Genomic DNA, 16,394 nt, shown 5'->3' with positions numbered 1-16,394 from the left:
AAGCGAGACGTGAGGCAAGAACTGCGGAAATTTCTAGCCCCCGAATAGGCCCTCTGGTGAAATTGAAATACGCGAAGTCACGTAATGCGGGAATTAGCGCATAACATGTGCGTGATCTGCAAATTGCCAAGGAAAGAATAATGTCGTTTTACGGTCTTTTCTTTCTTGCGGACGTTACGCATCTGGACACTGACCACGCCAGGCGAAAAATATTCCCTTGGTTACATGAACTTAAACGTTGCGTCACAAGAAGGTGGCGTTCGTTTGGCTCCAAAGTAAGCTGGAGGTGCGGAATAAAAAAGAATATCACTTGTTATAGAGAAAGCCAGCGCTATGCGGCTTCCAGTATTTCAAACATTACAAAGAACTTAAGCATGGTTTGTTACCACACAGAGCGTCATGTTACCCTCCCCATCCCATCACCTCCCACCTGTTTCGGGTCGTTTGGGTCGTCCCGTCCCACCTGTTTCGGGTCGGGCTTCATCCCCCACGCCCACTCCATGAGACAATGTATAGGCGGAGCCATATAATATATTTATTCACACACTTTTTAGCTACAAAGATCTTCGTAAAACGAATACCCAGTGATAAAACCAAGGAAGTAGTGGGGTGGTGGCCCCTCTATGCTAAAATGTTGCTTTCGTTATTTTCAGCGAGCCCTGGAACATTCAGGGGCCTGAAAGGATAAGCAGCCCTGACATGGACGGAGCTCCCGAGTGGATCATAGGGCTCTGACAGAATCAGAGGTCACAAGGCTGTCCGAGGTCTGGATTTCGCCCGGGGTTTGGAGCAGTCCGAAGATCCGGGTCGGGTTAGGCCCCGAGACAGTCCTTTGCGCTCTGAGCAGGTCAACTAGTCCGTAAGAAGTGAAGGCCTTCTTGGCAACTTCTTGGCAAGACCCTGTATGATTCTTTATTTAAAGGTCCCATTAGGGCCACTTGAGGCCAGTGAGGTTACCTAGCGCCAGGTCGTGACTGCCAGGGCCCTCCGCGACTGGTAATCGCCCCGTTGTGACAGAGGAAGAGTTCCTTTGAACCGAGTTCTTTGGGAGGTCCTCGTCGTCTTATACATTACAATATTTACTCGCGGTGACTTTGTACCGCCCCCAACCACATTTGTCTAGCATGCGGCAAATAGCGACGCATCATCGGTTTCTCGGTGTCAGTTGAAGGTGTATTGGTTGGTAGTAGGCTGTTGCGTGGTGTGTAAATAAGCGATAAGGGTGGAGGGGTTTGATTAGGTAAGGCAGTTTCTGCCGTTATGCAGTGTTGAATCTTCACGGTGTAAACCGCAACCTGAGAGCCTGCACGATTGGGTCATGCCTGGACGCAAAGCTTACGTGTCTTCAATGAATACGCCAGAGTCTGCGGTCTGCGGCTTATGTTGGCAGATATGTCAACACCAGGATGCGCCATTTTATTAGAATATTTGTTGCAATAGTCATGACATGTGAAGAAGCATATTTTGTTGTTCCATTGGCATTGCAGGCTGAAGTCTTGTTTATCAAAACTTGCCAAATTTCGAGACTATAAGAAACTAACTGAAAGGCTGTGTGTATACACCCTCCTAAACAGAGGGTGGTTACAAACCCACACATGGGATCCAGCTCCTATCAATTTAAATGTCATGTAATGAGGCAGTCATATGCATATTTGACCAGTTGTGGAGATACATTGTGATGCCATAGGATTGTTGAAACCCATGATTTATATGCTGGTTGGATTAGTCATGAAACTCAAGCTCATCTGTCAGTTTTTCCAAAATCTGGTGGCTTTCAGCATTAAAGTTTGCAGGGCACATCATCCCAGCTCTCTGATTTGATGGAAGTAGAGGACACCTTTGCATTAGCCTTTAGCACATTACAGTAATGGCTGTTTGTATACTGAAAGCTTTGAGTTTGGAAACAGGAAACCATGTTGTGAGGCAATATCTTGATATATGACATTGGCAGAAACTTGGGTGTCATCTCACATTAAGCATGTGAACTGGGAAGTTCATCAAATAGTGAAAAATGAACAAGTAATCATCGCTTAATAGGGACTTTAATATGCAGACCATTCATGCATTCTCCTTAATGTATGACAAAATTAGGACTCACATAACCTTTTGCCAGCAAGAGCTCATCATCAGATAGCTGAATGAGCTGTCTATGCTGCTGAATGAAAAAATGCAGACCTACAAGGGGTCTGACCCACTCCCCCCCCCCTTGCCCTTTGGCTGCGTCCCTGACTTCTATGGCTAGCAATTGTACTATCCTATTTTCTGCACATGACAAGCATAGTAGCAGTGATGCAAAAAGGAGCACTCATATCATGTGATCAGTGATTATCTCTCACTTCTTGCTGATTGAAATAGTTTGAGCCTGAAAAACACATCACTCATTGTCCCTGCTGCTTGCAAGGGCACCAGCTCACTGAGAAAAGGGACAATGTTTGCACACATGGTGGTGAGACACCCACTGAGATTGGGGCACTGTGGTGAAGGAAAACTGGTGTATGTGCTGTGGTGGCTGTGTGGGCATCACCAGCATTATTTCAGTGGTCAATGAAGGTAATCTGGTCACCCTAGTTGCTTTGTGGATGTGTAGGTCTGCTGTGTGGTCATCTTCCAATTTGGAGGGGGTATAAGCCATAACTGGTCTTATATATAAGCATAGCTGACCTTATTTAATAACATAACTGACCAGATATAAGCATAACTGACCTTGTTGTTTGTATGATACACACAGCCAAATACTGACCTGAAACTCTGGTCATTGATCATTTTATCATATCAAGCTGTTTTATTCATTGTTCATTCATGTTAATTCAGCTAGAAATGTTTGTAGCTTATGGCATGCCAACACATATTTAAGAGATGTGAAACTTATTGACATTGGTGATTAAACTACAACATGAAGCTCACAGTACAGCTCAATATGGAAAACATTGCATTAAGTATGTTATGCTGGCTATGATGTCTGTTTTCCTCTTCAATGACAAAGTTAACCAAAACCATCCTTTAGATAAAGTTAGCCAAAGTGCTCTTACAAATTATTCAAAATTGCACTGTTTTATTTTATTGTATTTTCTGGTCATTGTGGCATTGTTTGATATTGACCAAAGTGGATGTCCTGGGTAGGACCACCATAAAATGAAACTCAGGATTTTTTTCTGGATGGTGGGTGGCTGCATTCATGATAAATATTTTAAACTGCATTATTTAAAGGCAAATGACATTATTTCAATAAATGATAGTTTGAGATGAAAAAGAAGTACCAAGTTGGCTTAGGTCTAGGTCAAAACCAGCATCCAAGTAAGGTCTCCAACTCCATGTGTCATGTGATGATGATGGAGGTAATGAGCATGGATGCCAGAAACAAGCATCTCTCTTGTGTTTCCCATTGTTACACATGGTCATAACTAAGATTGTAATAAAGGAGTAGTTGCATTGAAAGGGCTAACCCAAAGGCTATCAACTTTATGAATCATTTTTGCCCATTTGATAGAACTATGAATGAACATGATGCTGTGATGTGCCATTTCTTTATAACAAATATTCATCTGGTAGGTATATAGACAAGGAGTTGTACAGAGTTAGCTGTTATCAACAGGTCAAGCTGTTGCTATTGAACAGTGTCAGATGGTGGTTGATACCAAGTGAGAAGTTATTCAAGCACAGCTTGATATTGATTGATTTTGTTGTATGGCATATTGATCAGAGGAATACTACAGAGGCCTTGTCTTAAACACTGGAATACCTTGAAGTAATGTGTTTCGGCCTCTGGGTGGATTTCTCCGCAATTAAGCTCAGTTAGCCTCTTCACTACTGCGTGGACCTCTGCTCAGACCAGAGGCTTGCCTTGATGGGTCAGAAGCTTTCCCTAGGTGTGCAGCTTGGTGGGTTTGTTTTGTTGTTGTTGTTTATTGGAACTTAGGGGCGCGCGAACTGCAGTGGTCATTTGGCGCCCATTTGGTGGGTTTGTGTGCAGCCTGTTATGATAAAGGACCTTTAAAAATGGTCTTTAAAGAAAGCCTTTATGCTCCATTGTCCAGGGAGTTCCAGAGACCACATGGTCTTAGACTGTTATATTGTCTTTCTCCAGATTGAGCTAGTAAATTTTCCTGACAAATTCTGTTTTGACAATTTCTTGCAGGCTATGTGGCTATGTTGTGTTAGGCCTGCGAAATGTTTTGCAACCAACGTGGCGTGGTGGGTTCGTTTGCAAGGTGGCGGGATGGGTTCGAGTCGCTTTAGGCTCTCGCTATTTGTCCCTGGCAGGTATGGCCTGCGCCTAGTGGCAGCGGTCGCGCTAAAGGTCGGTTGACGTCAGGGGTTAGGACAGACCCCGCCGAGCATTGCCGCACGTTGAGCTTTCGCCACTAAATTATACCATTGCCTGGAATTGCGCGATCGGATTGTGGGGGTCAGGGCTCACACAATAAGCGCTGCATAGCGTGAGCACTGATCCCAGAAATCCATCCATTCAAAGTGTTCGGATAAAATTTTGAAAAAAATCAAAACCAAACTGATACTTGTATCAAGATGTGTACACTTAGTCTGAGGTTGTATCCATATGCACTCACATGTACTTGCACATGCGCCTATGTGCAATTTATCGCTTATGTTTAAAAGGCAATGGGTGCGAAGAACTAAGATGTTTGATGGCTTATAAGCCAAATATTTTCTTATTTTGAGCAGATTTCCCAATGATAACAAAAAAAACGAACGAGGTTAATTATGTAAACTGGGATGTCAGGTATACGCGGCGTTTGCGTGGATTGGTTGGATTATTAAGTAATGTCTGTACTCTTGATCTGTGCCTGAATGGTCTCTTGACTGTGCTATAATGGAGTGCTGTCTTTGTTTTTGCAGGCTTGCATCTGCTGTTTATATTGTAGAAGTAGACATGTCGCAAGAGCAGGACCATGGAGACTCAGTCGAGCAAACTCTGAAGGTGGATGATGATGACCTTTTTGCGTCGGCTGTTCAGGTGAATTCCTTGTTGATATTTGACTACAAAGTCTGACAATCATACGAACTGAGAGTACACACCAATGTGTTACATCATCGATGTTTAGCCACCCTGTTCTGTCTGTTGCAATGCTTGCGAACATGGAGGTTTTTTGGTGAATAGTTTTATTAAGAATGTTGTGAAAGGTCATGAGGTGATGCTGACTGGCACGGGCATCTGTAGTGTGTTATGGTTGGCCATGGTTGGCCTGTATCTGTACTTTTCCCGTGCCTCAACATTGTTGCACTAGCATATTGCATTAATAGCTCAAAGGTAGTGTTTTAGTTGCATAGGCTACAGAAAGGGGCAAAACTTGTTTCAGCAGCATGAATTGAATGTGACCATGTCGTTCGTCATGGTGAGAAAATCTGGAAAGTAGCATAACGTAACTGAAAAATGGTTAGCACCGTCGCGAAATACTGCACTTGGTACATCTCACCAACCATTAATCGACAGCAACGGTTTGTTTGCGGGACAATCCTGTTCCGAACTACCATTCACCACTTGGTATCGGACGAGGTGTGTGTCGTGACCTCGCCTGTCGTGTCGTGACCTCGCCTGTCGTGTCGTGACCGCACCCGTCGTGTCGCGACCTCGCCTGTCGTGTCGTGATCTCACCTGTCGTGTCGCGACCTCGCCTGTCGTGTCGTGACCGCGCCTGTCGTGTTGTGACCGTGCCTGTCGTGTCGTGACCTCGCCTGTCGTGTTGCGACCTCACCTGTCGTGTCGTGACCTCGCCTGTCGTGTCGTGACCTCACCTGTCGTGTCGTAACCTCGCCTGTCGTGTCGTGACCTCGCCTGTCGTGTTGCTCTGTGGTACCCGCCACTGGCCGCTGTCTCGCGTCCTGGCCAGATATGCTGTGCCCCTGCGACTCGTTTCCGTTCATGTGTGTCCGGGTATCGGAGTGCCGTGTTGCCCGATGACCATGACCTCTGCTGATATGCCCTGACATGGCGTCACGTGCCCAGCGATCTGACTTCTGTGTTTCGGCCCTTGGCGTATGTCCCCGGTGATGTGCCCGGCCCTGGCCTGCCACGTCTCTCCGCGAGCATGTCATCTCCGGCTCGTCGTGACCTGCCTCCTCATGGCGTGACGTAACCTGCCCCGTCACGCGACTACAGTCGCCGCTAACGGAGAGCGCCGCCTCGCCGCCACCGCCACGCGCGGCGCCGGAGCCGGAGCCGGAGCCGGAGCGTGGACCGGAGCTAGAGTCGACCCACCTGGCCGACGCCACAGCCGAGATCAGCCTGGAGGACGACGAGTCGGAGCCGACGGTGTCCGGTGCGCCCCGCCTGGCGCTGGGCGAGCCGGAGCCGGCCGCACGCGAGAACGGCGCCGGCCGCGCCCAGATCAGCCCCCAGGTCAGGCCAGAAGTCAGCCACCGATCAGGCTTCTGATTAGCCGCCCAAGTCAGGCCACAGATTAGACGCTGGATCGTCCCCGGGTCAGGTCACTTGTCAGACCGTAGGTCAGCCACAGCTCCCAAGTCAGGTCACATCAGACGCCAGATCAGCCCCCGGGTCAGGTCACTGGTCAGACCGTAGGTCAGCCACAGCTCCCAAGTCAGGTCACAGATCAGACGCCAGATCAGCCCCCGGGTCAGGTCACTGGTCAGACCGTAGGTCAGCCACAGCTCCCAAGTCAGGTCACAGATCAGACGCCAGATCAGCCCCCGGGTCAGGTCACTGGTCAGACCGTAGGTCAGCCACAGCTCCCAAGTCAGGCCACAGATTAGACGCCAGATCAGCCCCCGGGTCAGGTCACTGGTCAGACCGAAGGTCAGCCACAGCTCCCAAGTCAGGCCACAGATTAGACGCTAGATCGTCCCCGGGTCAGGTCACTTGTCAGACCGTAGGTCAGCCACAGCTCCCAAGTCAGGTCACAGATCAGACGCCAGATCAGCCCCCGGGTCAGGGCACTGGTCAGACCGCGGATTAGAGCCTAGATCAGGACATAGATCAGCCCAGGTCGGGGTTCATATAAGCCTCGAGGTAAGGCCACCAGTCACGGCCCAGGTCGGGTCGCAGCTGGGGCCCCAGATCAGGCCGCAGGTGGGATCCCAGGTCAAGCCACAGATAGGAGCCCAAGTCAGGATGCAGGCCGCGCTCTGCCGTGGGTCGGAGGATGTGCGGCCTGCTCGCGGTGGTTGAGTGACAGCTGGATTGGTCGATGTGGCGGGCTGACGCGGGGAGAGGTCGCGGAGCGCGGTCTGGACGGACTGTCGGCGTCCCGCCGCCCGCTGAGGTCCCGTGTGCCGGTGCCGCTATGCGGGCTGACTATATTGTATTGTATATATGCGGGCTGACTATATTGTTGGTCGTGCCTTTGTGTCATCCATTGGTGGTGCCGCCGGCTCGGCTGGGTGATGTCACTGGCCAGTGTCGGTGTCCGTTGAGCGGAAGTCAGTAATACTTAACACGCCCCCGGGTGGCCGGCTAGATACCCTTCGCTCGGGTGGGGGTCAATTGATATCTCGAAACTGAGTAAGCTAGACACCAAATCTACAGGGTGTCTTGACCTGTACGTGATCTCAATTAGGTCAAAGTTTGGACTTCCTAGGTCATGACCTTCAGGTCAAATGAGGTTAAACAAGGTCAAATTCCAGGTTGGTCTCTAAAGTGCCCCCAGAACCTAGGCAACTGTTTCTAAGCAAAAGGTCACAATCTTATTTAAGTTTAGTGACCTTTTTGACCTTATTAAGGCCATGGTGACCAAAATCATACAAGACTGCTCTGAGTTTTGCATTTGAATAAGCGACAAAGATTATGCTAGGCAGCGTGTTCCTAAAACAATATGTCGACCCGCGGCATCTTAGGTCAATGCCCTATTCTGACCTCCAAGAAGTCAATGGAAGATGTATGATGCGGCTCCTGCTGTCAATAAATTCGAAATGAGCACCACAAAATGTTCCATACAGCAAGCGGTAGAGTTAAAAATCAGGTTGGTTTTAACCTTGGTCTGACCTTCATACCTGACCTTATGTCAACGTAATTTACTCATTCAATACTTTTGGGGCCTAAGAAAGCATCTCAGGGATGTATGGCTTCGTCAAACACTCCGCTATTATATCAGATTTGACGATTCCCTAGAAATTGCCTTCGCTGAAACCATGGCCTAATTTTGACCTGACATAGGTCAGCGACCTTACAAAGTACATCTAAATTTGTTGTTTCAAACAATCCGCTATTCAGTTGTCTACAGATATGCAAAGTTTGGCGTGGCTACGCCGCGCCGTTCGGAAACCATTCGGGAAAACCTGCGGGGGGGGGGGCAATTTGACCCCCCACCCCACCCGATCGCGTGTTAAGGTTCCCTGTCGCGAGTTGAGAAGAGCTGCACTATCGGTTCATCATGAGTTGAGAATGGTTCAGTGTGTAGCGCTTATGTTGTAACAGAATGGTCAGTTAAGATGGCTTACCAGCAAATTCTATATTGTTTTTTATCGCTGTCACCCGGGTCTCTCTGTTGACTGATTGTTTTTTGGCGCAGGAAGACGAACTGGAGCGGCAGGAGGAGGATGATCAGTTTATTCAGGTGCAGGTGGTAGAGCCGGTCAAAATCGGCGACGGCATGTCCTCCTATATGGCTTATAAAGTCACCACCAAGACCAACGTCTCCTATTTCACGTGAGTTAAGTTCGACCACGGCATGTTTCCAGCACGAATCGAAGCATATGTTTGTTCGCGATATAATGTAGATTGAAAAGCATCGCAGTGAAGCCCAGGCCTTCAGATGGTCTCATACATTGAAGCGTTTGGAGACCAGGTTGTGGTCGTGTGGACAGGAGGCCATTCCCCATGTTTGCATCTTCCCCTAGCCATCAGACGACGGCGACTGTGGACTGTAACCTGTTGACGACAGTGCTCGGATGCGTGCGGACCCTGGCCCAGCTAGGTACCCCACCTCCCACGGCGTTGAAAGCCGTTCGCCAAAAGTTTCCTCTTCCGAGAATTGAACCGCGAGTCCGGCGACGTCTGCCGCCCTGTCGGCCGTGGGGTCTGATCACCGACGCTGGCCCGTGGTGCCGGCAGGCGGCAACACTTCTCGGTGATGCGTCGCTTCAGCGACTTCCTCGGCCTGCACGACAAGCTAGTGGAGAAGCACATCCGCTCCGGTCGCATCGTGCCGCCGGCGCCCGAGAAGAGCGTCATCGGTCAGTGGAGCCGCGGGCGAGGCAGGGGTCACGGCCGGGTCAGGGGTCGCCGGCAGACGCGGCGGTCAGTGGAGCCGCGGGCGAGGCAGGGGTCACGCCCGGGTCAGGGGTCACCGGCAGACGCGGCGGTCAGTGGAGCCGCGGGCGAGGCAGGGGTCACCGGCAGACGCGGCGGTCATTGGAGCCGCGTGCGAGGCAGGGGTCACGACCGGGTCAGGGGTCATCGGCAGACGCGGCGGTCAGTGGAGCCGCGGGCGAGACGGGGTCACGCCCGGGTCAGAGGTCACCGGCAGACGCGGCGGTCAGTGGAGCCGCGGGCGAGACAGGGGTCACGACCGGGTCAGGGGTCACCGGCAGACGCGGCGGTCAGTGGAGCCGCGGGCGAGACAGGGGTCACGGCTCTGGTCGATGATACGCTAGTGCTGGGGCGTAAGGAGTTGGGCGACAACGTGGGCCGCTTGGCTCCTGCCTTTTGGGGACGGGGGGGGGGGGGGGGCGGAACAGGAAACCTGCGATTATCAGCTTTGAGTGGCTAAGAGATGCGCGTTAGCGAGCAACATCATCTGAAAGAACGCATCTGTTCCCGATTCAGTTCAAGCTGGTCAGGGCGCGCCGACTGGTCTGGGACAAGCTTTAGTAGCTGACTGCCACGCTCACCAGGCGGTGCGGTATAGCTGCATCGCTTCAAAAGGAGTTAGTGCGGTAACTGCGTAGCACCGTCCCAGAGTGTTGATCCACGTGCTGAGTCGTCTGACAGTGAGCCTACCATCGCTTTCTCGTGCCCGGCTTTCCTCATGCCACCCCTGCACCGCTACCGGCCATCGCTTATGGACACGGCCCCCACCCCGCAGGCACCACCAAGATCAAGATCGGCAGCGGGGGCGGCAGCGGTGGCGGCGGCGGCGGCGGCGGCACCCACGACCACACGGGACCGAACGAGTTCATCGAGCGGCGCCGCGCCGCGCTGGAGCGCTACCTGAACCGGACGGCGGCGCACCCGACACTGCGCGCCGACCCAGACTTCCGCGAGTTCCTCGAGCTCGGTCAGTGCCGCCGCCCCGGCGGTGGCGGCCACGGGGGAGGGGGAGGGCACCTGCCGTGGTAGCTGAATTGGGGCGATAGTGTTGCCGTACGGCGGAAATGTCTGCGGCTGTAGTTTGCTGCAGGCTCTAGGTGTTATTTTCCCCCGTTGTGCAGTGGAGTCCAGGACGTTGTGTGTATGTATGTATGTGTGTGGGGGGGGGGGGGGGGGGGGCGTCCGTTCAGTTATTTCGCGTGCGGCACTGTGCGTTATGCTTCGTAGTGTTGGTAGAGTGTTCATGGAAACAGCGTCTACAGTTGGGGACGTATCATCCCTGTTTGCCGTGTCAACGTGTAGTCTCACTTTCCTGCTGTGTGTGTGGCGTTTGTGCCGTGCCAGCAAGAGGCGTGAGTGTATTGCGGACGCACGTGCGGTGCCACGCTCTGCCGTTCCGTGACGGGTGACGGTGGTGACGGCGCGCCCCCAGACGCCGAGCTGCCGCGCGCCACGCAGACGTCCGCCCTCAGCTCGGCCGGCGTGTTACGGCTCTTCAACCGCGTCGGCGAGACCGTCAGCAAGATTGCCTTCAAGATGGACGAGTCAGACGTGGTGGGTAGGCGTCCGGCGCCGCCGGCTAGACGAGGGGGGGGGGGGGGCGGGGTCCCGACGGACGCGCGGGACGGGCTGGAGCCGCCGACCGATCCCCCACACACTGCCTCGCATCGGTGCTCCCGCCGCCGTACCCGGGCGCCATGCGCGACTGCTGGCCGCCACGCCAGGGCTCGTGTGTGACCGCTGGATGACGGTCGGCCGCCGCGTCCTGCAGCTTGGGTCCCACCGCGCCGTCCCTACCGCCGTCTCCTGCGCCTGTTTGTGGTGCTGCCCTGTGTCTGCCGCCTGACTGACGCACCTTTGTCCGCCGCTGCCGCCGCCGCCGCCGCCGCCGCCGCGCAGTGGGAGGGCCAGGTAACCGTAACTGTAGACCGCTGGCCGGCTGCGCTGTCGTCGCGTGGTTGCTCCTGTCCCTCTGTGTACTGCAGATGGAGGCCCCTGGCAGACGTAGGCTTGGCTGTGCGACGCGTATCGTTCTCCTGCCCGCTCCCCCCCCCCCCCTGCCCTCCCGGCTGAGGGGTGGTCCAGACGCGGTCAGATGGACCGGCGCAGTGGCATGGCCTGCCGGCGAGCTGACGTTTTGAGCTGAAATCCTTGTTGATGGAGCATGCACCCACACATCGGCTGTTTTTACGACCACTGTCGATGCCTAGTGGATGGTGTCAGGCAGATCGAAGTGGACACATAGAATCGGTGTTGTGACCTCGATGTTTTGATTCCAATTCTCCAGTGCCTCGTAGTGGATGAAGTCGGTGATGTCGCAGTAGAAGTTGTTATGAAGTGTGTGAAGTCGGAGTGCCCGAAGCGTTGCCACATGGGCCGACCCCGGTAACGGTCGGAATGTCACTCCCTCGACGCGCGTGGTGCGACTGATGCCTCGGGAGAAGGACGAGTGACTCGATCCTGACGCCGCTCGCCGCCGCCTCGACAGTGGTTCGAGGAGCGCGTGCAGCAGGTCGAGTCGCTGGACGGCCAGCTGCGCAAGCTGCACGGCTCGGTGGAGGCGCTGGTGCTGTACCGGCGCGAGCTGGCCAGCAGCACGGCGCAGCTGGCGCGCGCCGCCGCCATGCTCAGGTGAGACCCGCCGCCCGGTCGGCGGTGCCAGCCTTCCGGGCAGCGTGGCGGCGAGAGCGGGCCGGGTGCAGCTGCCGGCCCGGCTGCGATTGGCAGTTGGGGGAGTGGAGACCATCACCAGACAGGTGGTCTGACCGGTCCGACAGGAAAGGGCCGTGAAGTGGTTCTGACAGCTGCTTGCTGGGTTTGTGCTAAGCGTTGCTGGGGCGCTTTTCCGTCATTGGTTTTTTCGCAAACAACACGACGTCTGTACGTGAGCACGTGAACCGGTAAGGTGGCTTATCTAGCATTGGTGACCAAAAACTCTGCCATCTGTCGCGGCTTGTTCGACTTATCAGTGCGTTGCGGTGCAGCAGTGCCCTCACCTTGTCGCCGGCTTCCAGTAACGTGGAGGAGCACACGGCACTGTCTCGCGCGCTCAGCCAGCTGTCCGAGCTGCAGGAGCGCGTGGAGCGACTGCACACGCAGCAGGCCGACAACGACTTCTACATGCTGGCTGAGATGTTGAAGGACTACGTCATGCTGCTCGGGGCCGTCAAGGTAGGAGACACTCCTTATTAGGGCCGGGTTGGTCGGTCGGACCGATGTTTGCGCGCGCAGTGCTTAGCTGCTGGTGCCTACTTTAGTGCAGACGGAGTACAAGCATTGCCGCTCGGCCGGCGTGTGTGCTCGCTACCTACTGGCAGGCGCAGGAACGCGTGTTCGCCGCAATGGCACGCAGCTAACACGAGCCACCAGGCTGGGGTTTCATGTCAATTTTGGCTTTCAGTTTGCGGACGATAGGTTATGTGCCGCGCGCACGTAACGTTACTGGTGGCCGGGTAGAGTAAAGGAGCGGTGTAATATAACAATGGTCCCCTGCATGACCTGTTCTGCGAACGCGAGGAGCGCGTGATGGAGCGATTAGGACGAGTTGCCTGACGGTGATGGTTCTGGCAGGACGTGTTCCACGAGCGAGAGAAGCTGTACCAAACGTGGCAACACGCGCAGCAGACGCTGACCAAGAAGCGGGAGGTAAAGGCCCGCCTGGAGCTGCAGGGCCGCTCCGACAAGCTGCAGCAGCTTACTGAGGAGGTGACCGAGGTCAGTCGCGGCCCGTGTCGGCGCGTGTCGGCGGGGGTCAGTCACGGTAGAGGGCATGTGGGGCCAATCATGTCCGTTCGCAGGTGGTCAGCCAGCGCGTAGGTCACAGACCTCGGTCACGGCACGGGTCACAGGGGTCGTATGACGAGCAGGGATCTCTGAGATCAGTCGTGGCGGGGTCACACGGGTCGTGCGCATGGCAGGTGTCCAGAGTCAGTCCCGGCAGCGGTCACAGTTGTCAGTCACGACAGAGGTCATAGAAAGCCAATCACGCCAAGGGCTACAGGGGTCAGTCACTCGAGCAGTCACCACTGCAGTTTGGACAGGTGAGTGACGGGAAGGGTCACCAAGGGTTGATTGATGGAAATTGATTGATAGATGATAGAAAGGATTGATTGTTTTGAGGCTGTAGTGTACATTCGACGAATTTCTGCAATGTATTTGGTATAGTTCACTCGCAGGGGACATTTTGGGGCTACTGGGAACGGCTTTTTGATTGAGAGCAGGTGAAATGGCGCACGAGATTATTGTTCTCAGCGTCCAGCGTGGTTCGTTTTAGTTATTTTTCAACTAGGGCCGGGAACTAAGCGTGGGCAATGGCTCATTGTTCGACACGCCCGAGAACGTGTATTTTGTTGTCTTCAGGATATCACTGGTGTTGATATGATTTTGTGTATCTGCGATGCTCGTTCACTTGTTGCATGTTGATATTAATGGATTCTGTCATTCTCAGTGGGAGGCGAAAGTGGAGAGAAGTCAGGAGGAGTTCGAGCGCATCTCCAGGTCCATCAAAAAGGAAATGGAGATGTTCGACTGCAACCGAGTGAAGGACTTCAAGGACTGCATTGTCAAATATTTGGAAACGCTCATGGCCAATCAACAGAAGGTGAGTGTCCGGTGTGCTCGGTTTACGGGTGTTCGCGTCGTAGTGGTGTTGCTTGCTTCCTCCCAGGCAGTCCCCATAGGCCATGCTCCGCCGCTCTATGGCATGGTACGGCCAGTTGGCATGGCTCTCGTACTTTTAGCTGACTTCCGAAGGTCGATTTCAGTAGTGACGCTGCAATTTCTTCGGAGAAGTGATACCGCTTATATTTGCATCGGTCGATTCAAGCGGAGGTGTTGTTTGCGGTGCTGTTTTTTAAGTGTGTTGTTGATTGTCGGCGTGGCTGCTCTGGCTGAAAGCTATTCCGTCGTCCCAGCTGGAGCGGCCGCGCTTGCCGGCCGCCCTAGCCTCATGCTGACCGCTGGCTCTTGTTCCAGCTGGTGAAGCTGTGGGAGACGTTCCTGCCCGAGGCCAAGGCGATCGCATGAGCCCAGGTGGACCCCGCCGGTCCGTGTCATTCCTCAGTGGTCAGAGATGAGCCGCGCGCCGGCCGCCGGAGGGCAAGGGGCGGTGCCGGTCTCCGGGCGTGGGGGGAGGTGGGGCCGCCGGGGGCATTGCTGGTCCCCCAGGGGTGAAGAGGACCCACCCCGCCCCTCCCGGTCATCAGTTAGCCCTCGCGTTTCTTTTACGACGGTGTAATTCGTTTAGAGGTGGTGAGGCAGATGGTGATGATGTATCGCGAGCACACTTAATCGCTGCGTGGCGGCTCTTTTCGCTTTTGTACAGCTTTTCAGTTTATTTGCCGACCTGTGAAGCCGAACAAAAGCCGTTGCACATTGATAGTCACGGGAAGTTCCATGTACTACGTTTATGTCCTGTGATATGCATGAGGAGCTGGGAGACGTATTTAAACCGTTGTAGATTAGGTGGCCGCCGTTGGATCCCGAGCTGGTGAGCCTAAGGAGTGCCTCCGCCGTGTCAGAAGTGGGCGCTTGGCAACCGGGCCGAAAGGAGTTATCTTCTTTTTTATTCATTTCAAAGGGGGGAAGCCCCTATTTACGTCGAAAGGTTATCTTGAGAAGTACGTTTTCGAAAATACATTGCGTCTCTGTGCTGGGGTTTGGATGTGCCGTGTGCCATTCTGGCTGCAGGGATGCGGTAGTTTGTGGAGCGCTGGCGGGTGGCAGCCCAGCGTGCTCACCGATTAAAGGTATCGGGGACGCGGAGCACCGAACCACCGACTACCATTTCACTGCCCTATCGAAGTTAGGTCGGGGGTCACTACCAGACAGGGCGCGAAGACATCGCGAAGGGATGCCATTTAGCAAGCTCGCTTAATCTGTCCGAGGAGGAAATGTCTGATGAATGAGGGGCAAGTTCACCAAATCTACGCAGAAATAGAAACAGGAACACATTGGGAACAACTTCCAGTCACATGCCAGTCAGCAACCGTCGCGTTTTGAGGTTTTGCGACCATTCATGTATGCGATTCTCTCGTGCTGGGCCCCAGCCCTGTTGATAATATTTTGAACTTTCGGAGCGAGCAATATTATGGTGCGGCTATTGTGTGCCCTGCGTGGTGTGGCGAATGTATGTTATTTCCCGTCAGGCGTAGGGCGTCTGCAGCGCCCCGTCAGATCCGCCCGGTAGCAGCCGTCCACTTGCTGTCTGTGGCGTTGCGGTCCATGGATGGAGGCACGAACAGGGCGTCAGTATTTGCCTGAGGCGGGACGTTAACGGCGAGCTCGAGTCTGTGGCAGTGTAGAGCTGCAGGATAATGAACTACTCGTGGTAGGCTAGCTGGGTGCAGCCTACGTCAAGGATGCAGCTCCTCAAAAGTATGCAACGCCTGAGACTGGAATGGTCGGACGCAGTGTCCTATGTGGTGGGACGAATTCCCTGTCCGAGGTCGTGACCGTGTTATGTATATATTTAGGGATTGCCATCCCACCAAAACCAGAAAAGGATTGGGGAGCTCCGCTTCGTTCCGGAGACAGTCGGAATGGAATATCCTGCTCTGAACTCTCCGTCCGATTGCGTATCTTCTCTTCACCGCTCTCCCCTGCGAGCTCCGGCGGCCGGGAGATGGCGTTGCCCGTCTGTGTGGCCTTCTCCGGCCCTCGGGCGGCCGAAGAGGAGCTGTCAGAGCCGGCGGCGTTGGTAAGCCGAGCCGACGGCTATTCCTGTCCCGGGGAGGACTGACGCCTGCGGAGGCCGCCGATACATCGCCAGGGACGGTGACGCCGCCGCGCCGCCCGCCATCATCGACGCTCACGCGACGGGTGCGCGGACTCGGCGGGGACGGAGTCGGCAGCGGCAGCGATGACGAGGACGGAGACGGGGACGGAGTCGGAGACGGAGAAGGGAGCGGAGACGGAGACGGAGACGGAGACGGGGCGGAGGCGGGGATGGGGACGGAGACCGAGGGGGGGGGGGCCGTCACCTGAGACATAGATGGGGACGGGGACACTGTCGCTTCTGACCAATGGACGCTGGGCGGAGAAGACGCCAGGTTAAACACGCCGCACGCGACGAGGTGCCGCTGATGTTCTGGCCTTTTTGCTGTCAACGTCGCCCCGTGACGCGAAAAAAATAGTAACATCATGTTATGACTGGCTGCATGGTCTACAGCTT

The 16,394-nt window shown here is 54.3% G+C and overlaps 1 protein-coding gene across 2 annotated transcripts; it reads left to right on the top strand.

Moving 5' to 3' along the window:
* Nucleotides 1–1,165: 1,165 nt before the first annotated feature.
* Snx1 (sorting nexin 1) lies at nucleotides 1,166–14,878 on the top strand. Of its 2 annotated transcripts, XM_037232070.1 has the most exons (13): nucleotides 1,166–1,240; nucleotides 4,855–4,972; nucleotides 6,116–6,355; nucleotides 8,484–8,620; nucleotides 9,026–9,147; nucleotides 9,999–10,190; nucleotides 10,656–10,777; nucleotides 11,123–11,134; nucleotides 11,712–11,854; nucleotides 12,238–12,394; nucleotides 12,794–12,937; nucleotides 13,671–13,823; nucleotides 14,198–14,878. In XM_037232070.1, the coding sequence occupies exons 2-13, from the start codon at nucleotides 4,889–4,891 to the stop codon at nucleotides 14,246–14,248; spliced, it is 1,557 nt and encodes a 518-aa protein (XP_037087965.1). In that variant the 5' UTR covers nucleotides 1,166–1,240; nucleotides 4,855–4,888; the 3' UTR covers nucleotides 14,249–14,878. The 2 variants fall into 2 exon arrangements, with proteins under 2 accessions (XP_037087965.1, XP_037087966.1); XM_037232071.1 differs by lacking the exon at nucleotides 11,123–11,134.
* The last annotated feature ends 1,516 nt before the right edge of the window (nucleotides 14,879–16,394 follow it).

The sequence above is a fragment of the Pollicipes pollicipes genome, unplaced genomic scaffold, assembly GCF_011947565.3.
Source record: "Pollicipes pollicipes isolate AB1234 unplaced genomic scaffold, Ppol_2.1 Scaffold_6686;HRSCAF=7923_pilon_pilon_pilon, whole genome shotgun sequence".
Lineage (NCBI taxonomy): Eukaryota > Metazoa > Arthropoda > Thecostraca > Pollicipedomorpha > Pollicipedidae > Pollicipes > Pollicipes pollicipes.
Note: the sequence above shows the minus strand (reverse complement) of the source record. Positions and strands in the feature narration are given on the sequence as shown.